Source organism: Passer domesticus, chromosome 5 (assembly GCF_036417665.1).
Source record: "Passer domesticus isolate bPasDom1 chromosome 5, bPasDom1.hap1, whole genome shotgun sequence".
Classification (NCBI taxonomy): domain Eukaryota; kingdom Metazoa; phylum Chordata; class Aves; order Passeriformes; family Passeridae; genus Passer; species Passer domesticus.
Genome location: NC_087478.1, coordinates 78,072,182 through 78,094,928, shown reverse-complemented (window position 1 = coordinate 78,094,928; position 22,747 = coordinate 78,072,182). Strand labels below are relative to the sequence as shown.

Below are 22,747 nucleotides of genomic sequence, written 5' to 3'. Positions count from 1 at the left end.
CTCCAGCTCTGAGACAGGGGATGAAGGGAGGTCACACAGATCATTTTGAGCATGGCTGCTGGCAGGAATGGGGCTTGCAGGACCAGCTCCTCCAGACATCTCCATTCCTGGCAATGCCGCACCCTTCCCATTTGACTTAGCGAGGAGAGTACAGGAATAGCGTAACGTGGTTTCCTCAAAAATGGCTCCAGACTGTCAATATCAATCCCCCAGAACATGTTCCAGCTCTGTGCTGGCACAGGGAATAGCTGGCTGCTGTGCCATGGAGGAGAGGGCACAGTCAAGCTGGGGATGTGCTAGCTAAACCTCACCTCTCTCTCTACCCAGCCACAGTCAGTATTATTTCAGTCATTAGCCTAACAGTTTCTTTCAGCAGTGCTTTAGGTCCTGTCTCAATCATACAGAGCAGGACTGCTATCTCTGTTACTCTGAAAGCACACCTGCACCCAAAAAGGAGCTGTGAATGTAGCCTGGCTTGTTCCAGCAGGAAGGAGAACAGGAGCCAAGCTGGCTTTAGCATTGCCCAGAGCCAGACCTGTTGCTGACTCCTCCTTGGCCATCCAGGACAAGCGACGGCTGGTCACTTCAGGGGCCACCCCAAACAACTCACTGTTCTAAGCAGAGCTCAGGAAATGCTAATCAGCACTGCTTATCCTGCATAATTTTTTGGTGGGTAGGCTGCAAGGACACAGGACCCTTTTGGAGAAGGTCCTGTTCAGCCTAGGAGATGAACCTCTGCATGTAAACTTCCTCTACAAGTCAATGTCATGAGCAAAGAAAATTCGTCCTGGCTCACTGAGCACCTGTGCCAATCTCTTGCCCTTGTTCTGCAGTCTTCAAAGAAGGCAAGCGTACAAAATCCTCCATGCTCCTTTCATGTGCTTGGTTTTGTGAGCATGGGCTAACCTGACCTCCCTGTTTCCCAGCTGCAGCTTGTCTCCTGTGAGACTAAACCCGAGCTGCACTGTGACTGCTATTCTTAGTCCAAGAGTCAGGTCATGGGTAAAGTGTGAGCCTGTGTTCCCAGGCAGCATTGCAGAAGGCAAAAAGGAGAAAAGAAAAAAAAAAAAGACAAGAAAGAAAAAAAAATTATCCCAGTACTGGCACTGTACAGAGTCAGGCTTGGGAACCTCAGATTACTGTGGGTTCAACCATCACGTGGAACAGGCACTGGCAAAAAATGTCTTTCTATCTGCTGAAACACTGCCTCCATGAGACTTTGAGACTCACATTTATGAACAACATCACACTTTGGGTGAGGAAAAAAAAAAAGAAAATACGAAGCAGAAAAAGCCACTGCCCAGCTGGTTCCATGCCAGTGAAGGGAGCTGGTAGAGGGGACTTTGAAATCTCCTCAAAACCAGAATAAAACACCTTTATTCTGCAGCCTGAAATAGGCAACTCTCTTAGCAGAGCTACACTGGAAAGAGCAACCATCCCATGGCTACACATAACTACACAATTAGCTACAACAGGGAGGAAGCAAACAGGAGCAAAAGCAAATTCAGAGAATATTATTATTCAGCGTCCAGCCTAGAAATACACAACAAATATTAGAATGAATTCAGCGGTGATGTCCAGCATCATTAACAACCAGATGGACCTGGAATAAAACTGTAATTAGACTTCACCAAGAGGAAGGGGAGGGAGAGAACAGCAGATTAAATTGTAGAGGCAAACGCATTTTGAATAAATAAAGGATAGACACGGCTCATACAGAGTTACACAAGGTGCCTTTGCAGCCTGATGCGACCTTGGCAGACAGTGCACAAAGCAGAGAGTAGAAGACAACAGACCCAATCCTCCTGCCCCTGTCCATGGGCACAGTCCTGCAGAAGGCAATGGCACTGCCCACATGAATGCCAAATGAATACAAGTGTTCAATAGCATGGTTCTCTTCTATTTCCTCTCAAATTGCATAGTTTAGGAATTAGTAAGAATTTCAGCAGGAATCCAAACAACTTCAAAAAAACCCAAGAGTTTGATTTTGGGCAGCTGCAAGGGTAAAGATCCAAAATGTGTTGTTTAGATGATGACTTTTAATGATTTTCAAATCAGACATTTGGTATTTTTACTATGATTGGCATCATACTTCAAATAATGTTTTTGGTGTAACCAAATTTACAATTTCTTTTTTCTGAGCAGCTTCTTACATAGAGCCCAATAATCATTGTTCTGGTAAAAGAGCATTTGCTGTTGATACAGAACCCAGGTGACAAGTGGCATCAAATCCTGTCCTCAGATGACCACCAAAGCCAGTCAGTGATTTATTGCTCGCAGTAATAGTAACAGAACCTCACTGGAAGCAATGACACTGCACTGACAGAGCTGGCAAATCTCAGGAGAGATTCAGGCCTGGAAAGAAAAGGTCCCTTTTTCATTGCCATCAAAAATAGCTGCTTTGGACCTCTGAGACACCTCAGCATATCTGGAGTCACTCTGCTGACTTCAACAGCATTACTCCAAATTTACACTGCAAGTTCTTTCTCCTGGGATGCTCTACTGAGTCTCAGCAGCAAGATCATTGCTTGAAAGTCATGGGCTGGTCTGCTCTGGGATCCCAGAAAGAGCATTATCCCAGTCTGTTATTGTGTGGTGACCACAGAGAGCTCTTCTCTTCCTCCTGTCTCTCTTAGATGAGTGACTGAGAGGAACTATGGGTATGAATGAAGTTTTACTCAACCCCACATCCAAAATGCCAGTGTTGGATTAATGAAACACATGGGTTTTAAAACCTTCCTTTCCTCCTCACCTGCTCCCTCTGTGTTTCAAACAGAAGGGTGAAAAACAGGAAGATATTATTCACAGTAAGAGGAAGGAAACAGAGAGCACAGACGCTTCATTGGGGTGCCAGGTGATGGAATCCTTGCCTGGAAAGCCACCCACCCTCCTTAGAGACATTTACCTACAAATGGCCCCGTGGGACTTGGCTTTGGATCAGACCTCATAACCTGGTCACGAGTTATGAGTGTGTAATGAGAGTGAGCTACTCCCCTTCAGGATTTGCCTCTTGTGACCTCAGGACACCTCTTCAAGCCACATTCCCCACTGGAGTGTACCAGGGTGGCTCATGAAAGACAAACTGAATGAGGGAAGAGCTTTCACTCTAATAAAGAGGTTGTATTTCCAAAATATTTTTCCCACCAGAAAGTTCTGCATACTTTTCCCAAGAGGGTGGAGGTCTGACTGGAAATGAATTGATGGCACTGTTTGTTTTTGCAGTACAGGAATTTAGAGTGTAATACCATATTTTACCCGTAAAGGGAGAGGCTTGACCCTGATTTAGCTATTATTGCATGCCACATAATGGCATCCTCAGGGGTTTACTGGGGAATGGTAGTCACCCTCTCTTGTGGGATGTCTTTGGAGATCCATAAAGCTTTTGGGGAGAAAAGAGGACAGAGAGAGACCAGGAGGATTGGATTGAATATTCAGGAAGCATGAAATAGCCCCACCAATAGAGCACATTTTTTCCCCATTTTTTTCCCCCCCAAAGGTAGCAAATGATAGTGTATCACCACATGATCAATAAGTTTATGAAAGGCTGAGCATACATATGCAGTAGCTGACTGGAATGGAATCTCATTTGTGTGAGAGGAGCAGACATTTCAAAATGAGTATGCCAATCATTTTTAGGTTTCCTAGTTGCTCAGATGAGCTGTTAAAGAAACTAGGCTTTATTTAGGTGCTAACAGAGGCATTGACATCTCTGGACACCATTTCTTCTACTCTTTGTGAATATGAGTTCCTAAATAGGACATGTAAGAAGCCTCAGTAACAACAACAGAGAAAATTGCCCAAGGGAGTGTATCTGAAGCTCAGAGTGACCTGGAGCCCATAACAAGGATATGTGATAGCTGGAGTGCTGTGCATCCCCACAGGAGCACAGAAGTCCTCAAGGGAAGGGTGCTGCTGAGTCGTGGTACTGGCTGGGTTTGGAGCATCCAGCCCTGTGGGACCTGCAGGGTCACTCATGTGTCAGCTTAGGTGCAATTTTTTAATCTGCTTTGTCACAGGTTTTCACTTCTGCCTCTTCTGAGATAGCTGGCAAAGTTTAACAAACCCTTCTGAGAAAAAAGTCTCGAAAGATAGAGAGCCAGCAAAGTCAAGGCTATTCACTGGGTGGGATCTGAATGGAGGTGGGATGGTTCCCAGTGGAAGGTGATGCTGCAGTGTTGTAGCAAAAAAAAGGAAGGGCATGCATGCAGGCATGCAGGTTTGTATTTATGAATACAGGAATGAAGCACTGAGGGGGAGAAACTAAGACACAGAGATAACTGCACACCTTAAAATGAGGGCAAACTGCAGGATGACCTTGCTAGCACTTCTGAAATAATCCTGCATGCTAAAACAACAAAAAGAAGCAAGTCTAAATCAGCTGAAGAGAGTAAATAGGAAGGAGAGAAAGGGGCTGATACCCTGATACTCAGTGGGATTTCTTAGAGAAAATTTCCTGCTGATTGCAAAGGGCAAAGCAGACTTTGCTGGGGATTTGCAAAATGAGATGAACTGCTAGTCTGGCTGATATTTAGTTAATACAAGGACTCGTTTTTGAAAACGTTGCAGGCCTTTTAGAGCTGTGAGAGTCAGTTCTCAGACTTCATTAAAAGAGGCTTTCCCTGAAAGTACTTTTGCAAAAGGGACAGTATTGAGTCAAAGGACATTTACACAGTTCCATAGCTTTTGGCACATGCTCTCCCAGCAGATTTGGGGGATTCACGTGTGTCCTGAACAATCTTACAAAGCTACAATAGTTCCTGACACGGAACAGAGATGTGTGTCAGATGCAAATTCTGTTGTGCTGAGATACCATTTAGCCATAACAGCAATCAGGGAAATTAGCAGAATGTGATAGAGAAGGAATCGAGTGGAGGATGCAGCTGCTTGGAGTTCCTGACAGGCTGCAGGAAAACAGCATCTATTTGCATACTATCTATCAACTCTCATCCACTGATGGATTAATTCTGAGACAGAGTCCCTGCAGTTCACCTACCAGTCACTGTAATGAGTCACTGCTGCAGGGAATTAAACAAGGCTCCCTTCTACTCCTCCAAATCTTTCCACAGACAGGCAAAGAAAAGAGGAGCATTTCATCACTCCAGACTATTCTGGTGAGTTCTGAAGGAGCCTGATGACACTTTGCTTATTCTGTGAGAAAAAAGACCAACTTATATAGCCCAAGATGGACACTCAAAAATGTTGATGTTTTTCTTTATCCTTCCTCACTTGTTTCATGCTCTCACAATGAGGGCGCCTGTGAAAGCAGACAGGTGTCCCCAGAGGTCTGAGGGCCTGCTTGGACATGCTGAACACTAGTCTTGACAGAAACAAAAGAGTTGGAGGATGTGAATGGCTCTGTGATCTGGAAAAAGACCCCAGATGTTTATTTCTAGGTCACTGGCAGAAAACTGAGGTACCTCGTTAGTGGCCATTTTGACACCTTCTGATTATTGTTTGAGATCCTGTAGGTCCTAAAGCAAATTACAGGTCTCACCTGTGCTTCTGAGGAACAAATATCATCATCACAGGAAGAAACCCCCAAACCCCACTGCCTGAATCAAAGTCCCCAAGGCACTATTTGACAAAGCTATTAACATTTGTGGAGGCTGGAAATACAGAATCTCTTTTTTATGCTCCAGACACCTAATGGTAATTGATAATGTCTGGAAGATATGACTAGAAAAGGTTGTATCAGATCTGTGAATGGAGAATTTCCATTTCCAGATTTTGCAATCCAGTTGCTTTCACCAGAACTGTATTTTCTAAAGAGCCCTGCGACTCTTCCATGCCCATCTCCATGGACTCATGGGATGGTTTGGGCTGGAAGGGACCTTAAAGATCATCCAGTTCCAGTCTCTGCTGTGGTCAGGGACACATTCCACTATCCCAGGTTGCTCAAAGCCCAATCCTGCCTGGCCTTGAACCCTTCCAGAGATGTGGCACCCACAATTCTCTTGGTAGCCTGTGCCAGGGCCTCACCACTCTCACAGTAAAGAACTATTTTCTACTCTAACTCAGCCATCTTTCAGTTTGAGGCCATTCCCCCTTGTCCTATCACTCTGTGTCCTTGCAAAAAACCCCTCTCCAGCCTTCTTGCAGGCCCCTGTCAGGTGCTGAAGGTGCTGGCATTTGGTGGCACAGTCATCTTAAATCTCTCTCTCTTTCATTTACTGTAAAGTGGTTGAAATACACAGGCTCTCAGCCATGGGGGAGGCTTGAAGTGCAATTTGTGGTCCCAGGTCCTCCAAAGACTGGGAAAGAAGCAAGAAAAAGGCAAGATGGAAGCATTTATTATGAAAGCATCTCTTAGACATAGCAAAGAGAATATTTCTAGGCAATATGCTGAGAAGGCCTGAGGAAACCATACCAGTAAAACATGCTGAAACTAGATGATTCAACTAGCTGATCCTGCTGTAATTTTTGGCCTGGATTGCTCTTAAGTGCCTTTGAAGGAAGGGTGAGTAATGCCTCTGAACAGTAATGACTAAGGCCTCCTTGATATAAATGCATGAAAATGGTGGCAGAATAGCTACAAGATCTCTTATAAATTTTACTGTCCACCTAGAAAATAAGACGAACATTGCTGACCTTCCCACAGGTATATTGTGACACACCAATAGCCCATGAGGAGTCAGGCCCTTTTTCTCATGGGCAGTAAGCTCACAGCAGTCACTTAACAATTACTGCCCTGCAGCCAGAAACCAGACTTGTCCTCAGCAAAGAGAAACAAAATCAGCACCAGTTTTTACCAGAAAGACTGAAAAATGAATGTGATGGGTGAACAGATCTTTTATCACAAGGGGCATTCCATGAGAACTTTGCTGTCAAATTCCGTCTGGAAGAAGCTGCAAGTGCTCAAAGACTTTGGAAGGTCTAGAAGCAGCATGTCTTGATGAGGGTCAATAATAACTCCTGAAGGCAATAAACCAACCCAGCAATATGCAACAGTCCTATGAAAAGAGCTATAGGATGGTTTTTATTGTTTAAGACAGTCTGTCTCCTAAAGTAGGACTGACATCCCAGCCCAGGCAAGAATGGTTCAAGAGAAGGAAAACTCAGGCTACAAGAACAGAAGTGCCATATCTCTGAGTGAAGAGCCACTTCAAGATGTGGGAAGATGAGACAGGGGCAAGCAGTGGGTGAAGGAGCATTCTGAGTATGGGGCTGGACTTGGAACAGCTTCTCTCTCTCTGTGTGAGGCATGGGAGGAGGCTGTGGACTGCTCTGACCTGGCTGCTGAGTGGCAGAAAGGCACAATGTTCCAGAAACAGCACAGTAGGTATGAGCTGTAGGGTTTTACACAGTTTCTTTTAAGGTCTTCATTTTCATAAAAGGCTTAATTTTATACGGATTAGAGTAGGTAGTAAAATAATACTTATTTTTATGTAATCCATCAATCACAACTTGCCAAAAGAGGATGATTACTCTCATTTGACTCTTGGGGAAGCAGAACGAAAGAAAACTGAAGTTTCCAAGGTCTCCAAAAGCCATATGCATGAGAAAAGAGAAATCACCTCTCTTAGATGTCAGCCAGGTGACCATTTGCCAGTGGAAATATCACTTTCTAACATGACAAATGGTTCCTAACAGGTGCAGTATCGCAGCCTGTTATCTGCTACCATTCTTACATGAAGATTCACATTTCTGAGAGCTTTGGACCCTTTAAAACAACCTCACAGGAAGTGATAGAGGGCTGGGATTTTTTGTCTGTTGCTTTTCCCTGGCACTGTTCCCTTTCCAGGCTGTTGATGCTGCTGTGAGTGAGGCCCTGGTTCACCATCCCACTGGGCTTTTAACATCATGTGGATAATTTTCTGTATTAAATAATTAAGTGCAATAGCTAATGCAGTGCTTCCCACACTGTTGCATTGTGGAGTCATATAATTATTTTGGATCATTTATAACGACATTAAAACCCCCAAGTGCCAGACTGAAAATACATCTGTCATAATGTTGCAGCAATATGCAAATTCTCTGGGTATGTTTGCTGTGAAGCAAAAGGTCCTCTATCACTGAAGCTCTTACACAGCTCCTTTAACAGCCTTTTCTGCCTGCTGAATTCTCCACTGATCCTTCAGAAAGCTCTGGCTGATCATTGTTAGATTTCACACATTCTCTATAGTAATTGGAGGATGTATTTGCAGAAAATTGGTGGCCTTGTCCTCCAGGAAGGAGAACATCCTGCATTTAAACAACAGATCTAGCAAGGGGAGCAGGAGATCAAACAGCCTTTTTGTCCCTCACCGTTTCCACCACAATATGAAAGGACAAGTTCTTTTCCTGAAGAGGGAAGTTTGTTCTGGGCACTATTTTGTTGTTGGCCTCTTTCTTAGGGGCAGCAACAAAGAAACCAAATAAGGAGCACTCTGCTCATGCCTTTGTGCCAGATATATTTATTTTCTGCAATAAAACGGGGAAGAGCCACTTTATACAGGATGTCAACCAGTGCTGACAAGGAAGGCTTTGATGCTTCCTGACCCAGATTCAAGCAGAGTTATGAGCTAGGATTTAGGGTGAAAGTTTCATTTCTCATCATCCATCTTGTTTATTCTGTTACATTCACCTACCAAGTGTTTTTCACACTGCCTGACTCGTTTAGGCTCAGTCACGCCTATGCCATCTCAGAATATAAGCATATGCACAATAGAACAACTTTAGTCTGGCACTACTTTCTTCTCCTTTAAAGTGTTTGGAAGGGCCAGATTTGCTCTCCCACACACACTCAGGAACTGGTGAGGAGCTCAGTGAAATCTAGAAGCCATCAAAGAGGATTCCCTGCGCTTTCACATGATAGAGAAGGCAGCTATCTGCTAGCTAACTCCTCATTTGTAGAAACTGCTGCTAAATCAACCTCATCCCTGAGCATTCTGTTGCAAATTTCCTTTCTCTGTATTAACTGGAAGATTTGTTGTTCAATGCTCTACTTGATGGGCCAGCAGTCTAAAGCACCAGCATGCAGCTCCTCTTTCTTCAAATTTCACTGCCTTGTAACACGTTGGCAGCACTCTCCTGAGTAGTTTCTATTAGTACCTGGAATAACAAATCCAGGCTTTGGCCCTTGGCTAGTGGGGTCCTCCATGGTCTGTGAGAAAGCCCCAGTGCTGAACTGCTGAAAGAATGGGCTGGTCTGCAAGAGGCTCACTTTCTTTCTTAGCCTATCTTTTCCTTCCTTTTCCTGGACATATGGGCAGATAGAAATTCTGTCAAGCAAGCAGCTTCCAGGAGCAAGTCTACCAGCTGACTGTGCAACCCACTGATGTGTAGAAAGGACTGGGATGACCTGGTCATCCACGTCCAGAATAATTATTCAAAGTATTTCTTCCCACCAAAGTCACCTAAACATGCTGCTCTGACATACAGTACTTTTAGTATTTACTTTTTCAGAAAGGGTCAGAAAAGAGGCTCCTTCTTCCTTCCAGACCTATGGACATGAAAGACAATATGCTCAAGTCTGTGCATGATGTGTTTACTGTGCAAAATGCATGGCAATCCTGGCAGACAGGTAATCACAGTAAAGAGAAAGCAGAGGAGTGATTAATGAAGGGAGAAGAATTTTTTTCCCTTTTTCTAGTTTATTTCCAAAACCCTCAAGGCTGATTCAGCAATTCCTCAAGAGCCTCAGGCTGACTTCACACAAAATGCAGTCACTGGTGTCTTTATCTGGGCATGACAAAGACTTCAGGGGTTTCTGGCTGCATGGCAGCTGCTGGGCTCACTGGAGCAGCAGAGATTAATTCCAGCTGAACTACTCTGGTGGTAGAGAAAATCCAGAGGAACATACAGGACATTCAGACTTCACCACAACAAAATTTGGGGTGACAAAGGAAAGCCTTTCTGAGGTAACCTGATGATGCATTTTGAAACAGGGCTGAGTTTAACCCACAGAAGCAGGGAAACATACTGTACCCAATTTCTACTGCAACTTATTCTGATGAGACAGTGCACAGGGAGCCTCTGTGGCTGAGATTCTAGTGTGTTTGAACATGGAGACCTAGGATGCCTGCCAGGGAACTTTAGAAGCACAAAAAGATGCTCATTAGCTTAAAAGGTATGGGTTTTAATTCAGTTTTTAATTTTCTAAAAATCTCTTCCTGTGTTTACTTTTCTTTCAGTCCTGTTTCTGTTTTTGTTTTCCTTGCATCACTTTTTGTCCAATCATATCTTCCTCCATTTTATTAATACTTTACTATTTCAAGGTCTTAATTTTTTTTTTCTTTCTGCCTTTAAGGATATTTTATCTTTTCCCACTCTTCATTATCTGTATGGCTTTTCTTCCTCTATGGACTTGGGTTTTTTTTCTATTTTCCTCTCAGTCCTGATCCTTCCTGTTGGTTTTGTTCTTTCCTTTTCTTCAGCTAACAAACTGCCTTACCTGATCATTCCTAGTTCTCTCCATGCTCACTACTTCTCACCTACCATCAAGCAGAGCTCACTCTTCCTTTTTGTTAAATGACGTACGTTATTCCCCACCCACAGGTTTTGACACATAATCAGCTTTCTTGACCTTTCTTTTGCCTTTTAAAATATTTCTTTCACCCAAAGCCAGGGTGGTGGTTGGAGACTGACCTTCCTCTTGCAGGGGGTACAAGACTCAATCATCAGATACTGCCCCTCCAAAACAGAAAAGATAATAGTGAAGCTGAGGAAACAATGAGGTGGCTACCAAGGTTAAGGACCTGTCAAAACCAGCAAAGGAAGTCTGAAAAGTAAGAGCTACTCAACAAAAAGATAATATTGAAGCTGAGGAAACAATTAGGTGGCTACCAAGGTTAAGGACCTGCCAAAACCAGCAAAGGAAGTCTGCAAAGTAAGAGCCACTCAATAACCACTACATTTGGTCACACAGCATCGTGTGGCCACAGTCCATGGAGGGGGGGCAGCTGCCTGCACCACGGGCTCATTTACACAGCTTAAACCACTAATTTATGCCACCATACTGCATCCCAGAGCATGTGATTTTTAACTAAACATGATTCTTGTTGGATGGAGCTGAAGTGTTATTCAGCTCTGAGCAAAAGACCACTCAGTTGTAACCAGTTTTCCTGATGTTTTTTATCAGTGCAGAAAGTCTTTACTTCCCTTTCTCTGTATAAGCTGGAGAAATAAAACACCGTGTTGAATGATGCCAGCGCAGCATCCTAAGCTATATAGGTATTTCTACATGTACCAGAATGAAGAAGTACAAAAAGCATTGCATTTCCAAAATTAGCCAGCATTGTTTCTATGGATATAGATTTCAGCTGTTTGTGAAAATGTTGAAGCCTCTATCCTGACCAAGGAATAACAGATTATGGTTTTGGTGAGAAAGAAGAATGTGAGTAGTATGAAGCAGCCAGTGTGACTTTAGGAGAGACTGCTCAAAGATCTGTTTATAGGCATAAAAGCATGAGAAATGTACTGGCAAAAAGGGAACAAAAACAGATGAGTCATTTTGCAGGTTTTAGAAGAAATATCTGTACATCAAATGCATGATAAACGCTGACTGAAAGGAGCTTAAAGAGGAATAAAGAAGTGCAAATGCATCAGGGGAGAGAGAGAAACACTGAGGACATGTAGATCCATCAGTGCATGGAGGCTGAGAAATAACCATGGGTGGCACTTGTGACTTCCACAGCACAGAGGGTCACAGCTCTTCCTGGCATCACATGGGACTGTGTGCCTTGTGCTGAGTGTGAAGCTTGTTTGAAACAGCCCACTGACGTCCAAACTGTGCTGCACAAAAATTTCATGTAAGAATGGCAAGAATGCAGAGTAAAGCAGCAGTGATAAACGAGGGACTGAAGTAACTCTCTGAGGCAGGACAGATGGCGTTTGCCACAGGCTGGTTTACAAGTAACATCCATAAACACCCCGGGAAGAAAGGTGCTGACAGTGTCTGGTAAATGGAATAGACTTGTGATCTGCAGTCTCTCTGATAGTCATAATTCCACAGAGGAAATCTCCAAGATTCCCTTTCCACACGCAGGCACAGATTTGACAAAATATATGATCATGTGCTTTACTTTATGCGTAGCAGTAGTTCCATGGATGTGTCTTCCCTAGTTTGAGATGACAGGCACAGCAGGAGAAAATTCATAGCTCTTGGATTAGTGGTCCTGCCCTAGCTGATAAGAGGTCAGATGAAGTGTTTCCTGAAATAAAAAGTAGATGCGGCTCATCAGGAAAACAGCCCATTCCAGGGAGCTGGAAAGATCTGAAATTCCTGGAGGAATATCCATCCTCACATTAGCATGTACATTGACAGATGGTGAGGCTTCATATGAATAGGAATTTTAAGTCACAGTCTTTAACTTGAAAAGATAAACCCCAGGCAGGTTTTTCAGAGCAGCTGGCCCTTCCTGGACTGGTTCTTGTGGGGATTTCTTCCTTAAGAAGCTGGAACAGTGGTAGCTGTGAGCACCACATGCAGCACAGCACCTCATTCCCTTTAGTAGTTTTCTCTGGAAAAAGCCTGAAGCAGCAGCAGCAGCTTTCACCATGCAGGAATTGGAAAATAGCTCAGCAGACTGGCTGGAGAATTTATAAAATTAGAAAAACAAAGCAGCAAAAGGCCTTGGCTCAACAGCATTACTTTTAGACTGTCTATGTCTTTGAAGTAACTAGTCTTGAATCAGTTTATGAGCATCAGCCAAAACAAGCACTGAGGTCCATTTGAGAGCTTTGCTTCAGAGCAGCATATTAATACTCTGTAAGGAGAAGCAGGGCATGTAGTGGATGTTTTCTTTATCAGCAGCCCTAATCATCCCAAATCTCTCGAGCTCACTGTTAGCACACCCTCCTGACAAAGCTGCAGACATGGATGATCTGTGTCTGATGCAGTGCTTAGATTAATCCTGCAAAAAAATGGGGTAACTGACCCTCTGCTCCAAAGAAGTGTCTCACAAACCCACAGGGTTCTCAGAAGCCTTGTCCCAGCCTGGCATGCACTGACTGTGCCACAGCAGCAGCTGCTCCAGCTGGTGTATCCCTCTTCTCTACAGCCTCCCAGGAGACCAAGCAAACCAAAACACTGCTCAGAGGATGGCCAGCTAAAAGGACAAGTTTCAAAGGGACTGGCTGACCAGAGCAACCAATCTCAGAAGTAACAGTATGTTTAGTTAGGAAAGCCCTTGTCTTCCTGCTCCCTTCACATATTTTCTGTAAGTGTTAGGAGACAAGCCCTGACTTGGACTTGGCTCCTTATTCCTACAGCTGGCCTTTCAATAAGTAAAGCCTTGCTCCCACCACAGGAACCAGGGGCAGGGCTGAGTTATCCATGCTGGTTCTTTGTAGACAGGCACGTGTGTGAACCTGCCTCTCATCTGTGCAACTGATTGTGTTTGCTTTTTTCACCTCTGGTATCAAGAGTAGCAAGTCAGGAGGACATCTCACAGAATGGAAATGAAGAAATCCAAAAGGGATACAGTAAAAAAAACCATTTTCAGTCAGGCTGCCACCTTTTCTGTTTTCTGTTGCTGTGCAGATAATTCACAGTAGCACTGGTGTGCATTGTATTTAGTGGGCCTTGGCAATGGTAGGTTAACTGCTGGACCTGATGATCTTGAATAATCTTGGTGATTTCCCAACCCATTTCCAATTAAATCAGTGTGTCTGTAATCACGCATGCCACACCATGGGCAGCAGCAGCAGGAACTCTGCAGATTGGGCTTCCCCTAAAGCTGTTCCACATGGGCACATCCTTGTGGTGGCTTCTGTGAGAAGGTAGTGCTTAGCAGCTCCCAATACCTCAGGGATCTGCCCTAGTTCCCTTTCCAACCCTTCCTGGTGAAGGTATGAACAAACAGCAGCTCATTCCACCTCGTGCAGATGGAGAAATCCTCATCCCTCTGTTGCTGCTGCTGCAGACCCTTCATTCCAAGGTGCCTTTAGGAAGTGGCTGTGCAAGGGAGAGCTCTGTGGTGGCTGCTTCAGAGTCACAACTCAGCTCCTGCCTGTCTTGCTGCAGTTGAAGCTTAAGCTGCAGCATCCACGACTGGGTTAAGCACCCAAAAAAAGGAGAAAACAGATTGAATCTTGCCAGCTTCAATTCTGTGCTCAGTTCTGTTCTGCCACATTCTCCTGGGGCTTGTCATTAGAACACAACACCTTCAGCTAACCAAGTTTCCTCCTTTCTTGTTGTCAGTCATAAAGCTAACAGCTCTTTTATTTTAGGGTATTCTTCTCACAGAAAAGAGTGATGTTTGGGCACAAATTCAAAATGAGACAAAGCAGCTTAAACAAAGGCTGGTTTGTGTTTTACTGCTCAGGAAATGACAGACAAATCTGTCTGCAGCAGAGATGAGCATTTCATCTTGCCATTTCCCATCTGGGATACACTAATAACACTTAGCATCTCATTTCTTTTTTGGGGGGACTTGGTTGGTTAGTGGGCATAGGTAATGATGCTCTCCCAGGTGACAAAGAAATGCTTTTGGACTTTCCCAGCTGGTGTTCCTGGGGACAGCTGCCATCTGCAAACGTAGTTTGGCCACAAGGTTTAGCCAAGCAGAAGATCAAGGTAACTACTTTCTCCATGCTGGAAACTCCCACTTCAGAAAATATTCCAGGCAAGTTCATCTTCCGTACTGGTGTGCAACCTGAAGAGACGCAGATGTGCTCCCCATCAGTTCCAGTGGTCATGTGAGAAAAGGGAGAGCAGGGAATGAAGGCTGCAGCCAAATCCTTGTACACAACAAAGACAAGTTACACAAGGAATTTGGTGTTTCCAAACCTGAGTCACTGAACTGGTACTTAACAAAATTCAGTGTGAATATGCTGCAGGAGGAAACTCTTTGTGCTGTGTTAGCTGTTTTCACAAGGTCAGTCCTATTTTTCTTCCCTGTAATCCTTTGCTTCAATTTTTAAAATGTTGGGTTTCTTTCATTAAGATGTTCAATTAAAATAGAGATATGAGTTAGTACCATCTTTGGCATATGGGCCAGACCAGGATTTGAAACATTTATTGTTAATGCTGGCTAGTTTTTCACCTGAGGTTTTTATCCGAGTCCTAGTTCAAAAGACTTCATTTAGACTCTACTATTCTTGTGTTAAACTCTCACTTTTACTATAGTTTAGCAGCTGGGGATTTACTTTGGAGATTACAGAGTCATGGAAAATTGGGCTGAGAGGGGCCCTGTGGTCTATTCCATTTGCCTGTCTCAAGACAGATCATCAATTCCTAAACTGTCTTGAATTAAAGATACCCCCAACTTAATTTTAAATCCTCAAAATATAGAGATTCCACAATTACTTTAGGAAACCTGTTTCAATGTTTTGCCATCCAGAGATACTTGCTTACCCTCAGCTGATTTTTTTTTAGTATTTTTTTTGTGCAGCAAAACTTGAAAAGGAGATTGAACAGAGGAAAGTAAACCACAGGAAGTAGAAAGGCTTTCACTATAATCAGTGCCATTTCCTTACTGTTAGAGGCAATCATGTCAGGTAAAGCCTTCCTTGTATATGTACAGAACTCAGTATTTGATCTGGTTGAACTTCTCCCCTAAATGTTCTGAACCAAGTTCTGCTGAGATTCTCATCTTCCTGGAAGTTAAGAAGTTCCTGTGAAGCAGAACTGCAAAATCAGAACATTATAAAGCCTGTGAGTTGCACTTCTGGTACATGGTGTGCAGATAAAACTTTTAGGAAGTGACAGAAAATTTACTTGCTAACAGACATGGTGAAGTCTCAAAAATCAAAGGTAGATCTTTCCTGAAAATTAATATCTCTGCTGGATCAGATATTGATGCTTCTAAATTTCCCAAGATAGTGTTTGAGATCTCACAAAAAACCTTCAAACCTCAGTCTTCAGCAGGACTGCCAAGATGCTCCTAACTTCCAAGAGAACTACATCCAAGATAGGATAGTGATATTGGGCTTGGGTGAAAAATAAAATTGTGACTATTACAAGAATAAGTCCTAGAAAGTGAGAAGCTGGGTGGGAATAAAGTCACCATGGAATTGAAAAGAAAAAAAAATAAAGCTAAATTCAGTAGAAATGGAGAGCAAAGTTTCTGAAGTGAGGATGAGGAAGATGTTAGATTGCACCTGGGAGGAGCTAAATTCAGTCATCCCCTAACGTTAACATGAAGGACAAGACAGACATAAATGTTCTCATTTTTACCAGTTCATAACTGATGCTTTAAAGAGCATCTTGACCATCTCCACAACATTTCAAAGCATCCTTCAAGACACAATTCCATGTGTCAAGGTACCACTGAAGATATGAAGTGACATGAGTGACCTACATTTAGGTATCTGAATTCAACTTTTTATGACACATCACTGAATTTAAACCCCACAGAAGAAAGCCTTGGGTAATTCTGTGAGGTCAGGATCTTTGTCCTTGTCCTGCAGCTGCTGTGAGAACTTAACTAGAAGAGCTTGGAGGTTCTAACCATACCCCACAGTGCAGCTAAACTAGCATAATATCATGGCCCAATGCACAGGACAGTGCTTTCAGACAGGACCTGCTGGGGTACTGAATATTATCAATGAAGTCTTAAATTCAAAACCAGAGCAATCCAAACCATCACTGAGATGTAGCCCTCCCAGAAGAAACATTTTTTTCCAAAGCTCATAACTCAAAATGAGTCATGCTTGATTAACTTCACTTGGGTCAGGAGACTAATCATGAGATGCTATTTTTAAATTATATAAGGAAAGTCAGAGAGAGAGCATTAGAATAACATTCAGAATGGAAGACATGTTACAGCCTTAGCAGAGTGTCACTGTGATAACTAAATGAAAACTAGGAACCATCTCTATTAGCAGGTGTTGCCTTTTTTACTTTTTTTTTTTTTGTTTTAAGTGTGTCTACTCTTCAGCAAAAATGTTATTAAATATAAGTGAGACTCCAATCCAGAGAGCAACTGTCCAGCTCAGTTCTTGGTGGGGTAATAGATCAGAAAGGTTCACCTCCTCCTTCTCCTCACAGCTGCCCCGCACACATGCACACACACACAGAGGCCAGGGAAATCTACTCCTCGTGCACCTACCTTGGGTTTGAAGGCGATTAATTTCAGGACCATCTCCACAGTGAAGAGGCCAGTGAAGAGCATGTTGAGGATGTTCATGGCTTCCTTGAACATGCAGCTCTGACCATAGTGCTGAAAAATAGCATCCCAGCAGGAGTGTGAGGATAGGATGTGCCAGCAGTCAGGAATACACAGGACCCCTCCCTGTCTTCCTTCATGCCAAGGTTCTCTAAGGAAGACCCCAGCATGTTTCTTTTTTTCAATTAAGAATTCCCATTTCTCTTCATACGTAAGCACTCATAACGCCTCTATCCATTTTTGTCACCTGGCTCTTGATCTCCTCTTTTTAGAAGAATCTTTTTGAGGAGTGGCTACCAAAATCATAGTTATCATTGCAGTTCAGGGATCATTATAAATTTGCACCATGTTGCATTACAATCTTCAAGTGTGTTTTTTCTCAGCCTTCCCTCACACTCGGATTACTTGTGTGACTGCAAGGGTTTCACTGAGCTGTCCATAATGATACCAAGCCTTTCCCCAAGTAATTACACTAAATTCAGGACTCTACAAAGTACATAAGCAGCTCAAATAGAATCTTTCTAATATGCATTATCTTGCATTTGTCCACTCTTAATTAAATTTGCAATCATGCTGTTCATTCACTTAACTTTATTACGATCTTATGAAGTTACTCTCCATCTTCTATTGATTAATTCAAGCAGTGTCTTCTGCAAGTGTTGCCACCTCACTTTTTATACCCCTATTTCCAGATCATGATACTTGAAGTGATTGCACTGTCTTATTCTAAGGTCACCTTCCAAGACCCCTTTTGTAGTTGCTTAACTTTAATAAACTTCGAAGAGCTGGGATGGATTTTCATGATCTGTATTGGCACAGGGTGATTTATTCAAAGCAGTTTAAATTAAAACAATTCAGCTGCAGCTGAATGCAAGGCTGAGAAAAATACAGCGTAGAGACATTTTCAACATTTTTCTTGAAAAGCTCTAGTACTTGCAGGACTCTGTTTAGAAATGAGAAATTTGTTTTTAAGGAGCCAGAATTTTTGAAAGTGTCAGATATTAGCAGGAAGAGGATGAGAGTTAGATTTCTCATTTCAATTACACATCAAAAGAAGTGAACAGGGTACATTCAACCATTTTTGCAACTCCCCCAGCAAAGTCTACTACTTCATCACCTGGAGGTTTTCTGCTTGCTCACTTACTTGCATGGCCAGGCAGATGGTGTTCAGCAGGATCAGAACGAACATCAGGTATTCAAAATAGGTGGAGTTGACCACATACCAAACTTTGTACTGGTACTGGTTTTTAGGGATGTATCTCCTCAGGGGCCGGGCTTTCAGGGCATACTCTACACACTGGCGCTGTGGGAGAGGCAGGGTACATTTAAAACTCAAGCCCAAAACATCAGGGCGGTCAGCTACTTTCAAATGTAATTAAAAATACAATATCTTTAAAGTTTTTTTCTGAAATGAAAAAGCTTAGTAGAAGAATTTCTATTAGGTCACAATGTGAATGTGCACATTCTACCTGTTAAAGGGTTCCACATGCAATTACTGTGGCCATTTACTTTGGCCAGTTGCTGTTGTTGTGCTCATCTAATCTCAGCAAAACAAAGGGCACAGTAAACATTTTTAAGTAATTGCTGTCCCTTGAGCAAATCTAACAGCAATATTTTTTTCCCTACCTGACTCCTAAAAGATGTCAGCAAAGCCAGCTTACAGTTTTATCTTGCTGGCAAGCTTAACATTTTCCTCTCTGTGTGCATTTGTTGACAAGCTTAACATTTTCCTCTCTGTATCTATTAAAAGCTTATTCTCAATGTATTTTCTGCCTTTGTTGACAGCAGGGTGTTGTAAATTACCTGGTTTTTGTCCAGCTCACAGTTCTTGTACTCTTGTTCTCCTTGTTCCTGAAATGTGACGATGACGAAACCAACGAAGATGTTCATCATGAAGAAAGCAATGATGATGATGTAGATAATAAAGAAGATGGAGATCTCAACCCTGTGATTATAGATGGGTCCCACATCCTCCATGTGGGAATCAATGGACCTATACAGCAACCTGAAAGCAAACAGGAGCCAAATGCAGAGAAAATCTGCAACTGCCTTGAGGCCTTATAGGTGATGTTATAAAGTTTAACTTTGTGATTTTATTCTCCTTGTATAAAAATGAATTCACTCAGAGATGTGCAGACTTGCACTGATCTGAGTGCAAAGCTTGCAAAGGAGATGACCTGGCTCTTACTAATTCTACATTTGAACCTGTTCAGGGATGAAATGTCTTCATAGTTGAACAAAACCATGCTCTTCAGTTAACAAAAGACAGGAGAGTCTCAACAAGGTTGCTGGGAATTGAGTTTTGTGAGAAAAGGGGATCCCAGGAGTCAACAGTTGTTAAGACTGCCGTTGGCATCACCTGGTGACACAGGTCAGGGTCAGCCCCCTGATTGTCCACGTCACCCTGAGTGACTCTGTGGGAGTCCCCAGCTCCAGTGGCACAGACAGCAGGGCCTGGAAGACACCCCATGTGTGCCAGCACTGCAGAGGCAGTGTTTCATATTACCCTGCTGGCTCCACGGGGAGACTGAAACCTGGCAATGCTGGAAAGGACCTGATATGCATTTTACATTCATTTATACACATAATAATGGTAACAAATACTGGTATCACTGCTACTAATGGAAATAATCTTTTAAGAACTAGAGACAGTGCTTTACACTGTTTCTAAGTACAGTAACATAAATCCCTGCAGGCTCTGAGGAATTTACAAAGTACATAATGCTACAGTGCTACTATTGCTATATTTAAAGCTCTGGACTTATTTAAATTCTTAGAAAGGGAAAGACTATGCTCTGCCTTTGTGTTTTCTCTTTTGAAATGAATGAGGACATTGCTAGTGTTGCACTGGTCCCAGAAACACTCACTCTGGCCAGCCCTCGAAGGTCGAGACGGTGAAGAGGGCCATCATGGCAGTCAGGACGTTGTCGAAGTCGAACTTGCTGTTCTCCCAGCTCCGGGGCTGTATCATGGGCTGGCTGACCTCCCCATCCTTGTAGGTGATGTAGTACCCTCTGTGGGTGGAGAGTGCACACACAACGTGGCACACCTGCACCGCCAGGCGCTGCGGGCGGGCGGCCAAGGGGAGGGATTGGAAAAGCTCAGACCCACCTGCATTCTGCTTCTGTCTGCTTGGAGCTGTCAGTGCAGCTGTACAGCTTGCCCTAGCAAAGGAAGAAAGAGGAATGAAGTTTTTGCTTGTTTATGTCCTCAACATTTGTCAGGAGGGTGGTGGAAGGCGAGGAGATAAAAGCTGACATAAAGAAGGGAATTAACAACACCCCATGGTCCTTCCTCTGCAAGATGGGAGGCAGAGAGCCTGCAAGGACCAATCCTTCTGAGCAGCCCCCTTCACCTTCCCAGGACCATGTCATGCCAATGTAAAGCTGCTTAGGGAAGAACAACATTACTGATCATTACTTCTGATCACAGATGATGGGCAAAAGATCTGCATATGCCTGACTCAGTTTTGGAGAACTGCTGGCAGCAGAAGCCCAGGTAACACTGACAGTGCCCCAAATGTCTTACCTGTTACGCACAAAAGACCCCATTTTCCCTTCCTCAGGCTTTTTATGCTGTTTTTCTCCCCACCCCTAAATACAGCTCAATGTCATGGATGAATGAATGGGTCCAATGGTTTTACCTTAAACAGCTGAACTCCAATGCAGGCAAACATGAACTGCAGCAAAGTGGTGACAATCACAATGTTCCCGATGGTTCGGATGGCGACAAACACACACTGGACCACGTGCTGCAAATAAGAGAGAGGAACAAAAGTCACTTGTGGGATTGTTCTCAACTGCTCTGGCTAAGGGAGAAGCCCAAGAATAAAAATAACAAGAAAAAAATATTTAAGCAGTACCCATTACCCAAGTAATATCTCAGGAAAGCGGATCAGCTTATTTCATTCCTTGCAGTACTTTTAGAAGCATGAAGAAGGGAGTAGGAAATACCAGAACTCAGCTCTCTGAAACTTCCTGCATAGTTGGGTGCCCACCAGCACTTAGGAAGGAGTTCATCTAATACAGAAAGGTTATGCTTGGCATTGTGGGCCCATCTGTAACCCCAGAAAACCACATCATTTCACTTCAGTGCTGATGAGGCCATTCAGCTGAAAAGTAGCTTGTCAGAAAAGGAGCTGGCAATCCTGGTGGACACAAAGTTGAATATGAGCCTTCACTAGAAAGATGGCAAGCACTTTCCTGGGCTGCATTAGGCAGGATTTTAACAAGTTGAAGGAGGTGAGTCCTCCCCTTTACTCAGCACTGGTGAGACTATGCCCATTGTACTGGGTCTGGCTCTGGCTCCTCAGTACAGGAGAACTTTGGACATACTGGAGGAAGTCCAGTCCAGCAAAGAGCCAGAAGGATTACTTAAGGGATTGGAGCATCTCTCCCCTGAGAAAAAGCTGAGAGCTGGGTCTGTTCATCTGAGAGGAGGCTCAGGGGAATCTGGTCAATGTATATTAAAGGCTGAAGGGAGGATGCAGAGGGACAGAGCCAGGCTCTTTTCAGTGGTTCCCACTGACAGGACAAGGGGCACAAACTGACACAAGAGGAGGTTTATCTGAACATTGAGAAACACTTCTGCTGTCAGGGTGACTGAGCACTGGAACAGGTCATCCAGAGAGGCTGTGGAGTTTCTCTCCTTGGAGGTACTCTAAAGCCTGGGCAACCTCCTCTCAGTGGCCCTGCTTGAGCAGTCCCCTTTCAACCTCAACCATACTGTGATTCTTTACTTTACTTGAAACTTTACTTCAACCACTGCAAAAGCCCTTGTAGCCTGAAATAACCTGAATTTATAGTTCATAGAATGCACAGTGACTTTTCTAACCTTTAGACCTTTGGCTCTGTTGATGGCCCTCAGTGGCCTGAGGACCCGCAGAACACGCAGGATCTTCACCACATTAATGGCACTGGACCTGGAAGAAAGTATTGGAAGGTTTGAGAGATACAGCAATGTGGGGAGTGTGCAGCAAGGACAGACCTTTGAAATTCTGCACAGCCTGAGACTGCAGAAGGTATTTATTCAACTCTGCCATGGCACTTCAGGGGTAAGGAAACCAGTTTCTGATGTTTTTTTCAGAGGTCTGGCTTCTTGTTCTGGATTTCATAATCTCTGCTGTATTAACTTAGGGGCAATGGAACATGGGCAAGGTGTATTTTTAGAGCAGGGCAAACAAATTCTGTAGATATCTATGATACAGAAATTGTGCCAAGATGTAGTCATTAACAAGGCATTTTCAGATAAGGCTCATAAAGTACTCCACTAAAATATTCATATAAGAGTGAAAAGTCCAGGACACTCCAGCATTAAAGGTAGACTATCCACCTGGAGTTTGATCCTACAGTGTGTCTGGCCCCTGAACCTACAAACCATTTAAGTGTGTACACAAATTTAAGGATGTCAAAACTCCCACTGAATTGATTAGGATGACTTATGTGCCCACTTTAAGTACTGAACACAACTATCTTCTGCAGCAGAGCTCTCTGTGCCTTCCAAGACTAAAACCCTGACTGAGAATCTTCCTCGTGCTCAATGACATCATGTTCTCCTACTGATTTTGGGAACAGTTTTAATGTTAACACACCAAGAGTCTGACTTAGGTCTGTAAGAAAGAAACAGCAGGTCAAAACAGAATTGTGACATTCTTAAGACTGTGACTAAAAGCTCAATGGACCCTACAAATTGTTCTACTTGACTTAGTGAGCAACTTA

General features: G+C 43.4%; 1 protein-coding gene across 9 annotated transcripts in view; it reads right to left on the bottom strand.

The window, feature by feature from the left end:
• Window positions 1-22,747, bottom strand: part of CACNA1C (calcium voltage-gated channel subunit alpha1 C) — a 453,063-nt gene that overhangs the window by 56,908 nt on the left and 373,408 nt on the right. For all 9 annotated transcript variants that reach the window (XM_064421276.1, XM_064421282.1, XM_064421281.1 and 6 more), the window contains 7 exons: window positions 21,864-21,951; window positions 20,674-20,781; window positions 20,142-20,194; window positions 19,898-20,044; window positions 18,834-19,035; window positions 18,175-18,333; window positions 16,974-17,084 (listed from right to left, as the gene is read on the bottom strand). In XM_064421276.1, coding sequence (XP_064277346.1) covers window positions 16,974-17,084; window positions 18,175-18,333; window positions 18,834-19,035; window positions 19,898-20,044; window positions 20,142-20,194; window positions 20,674-20,781; window positions 21,864-21,951 — 868 coding nt within the window. The remainder of the gene's footprint in view (window positions 1-16,973; window positions 17,085-18,174; window positions 18,334-18,833; window positions 19,036-19,897; window positions 20,045-20,141; window positions 20,195-20,673; window positions 20,782-21,863; window positions 21,952-22,747) is intronic.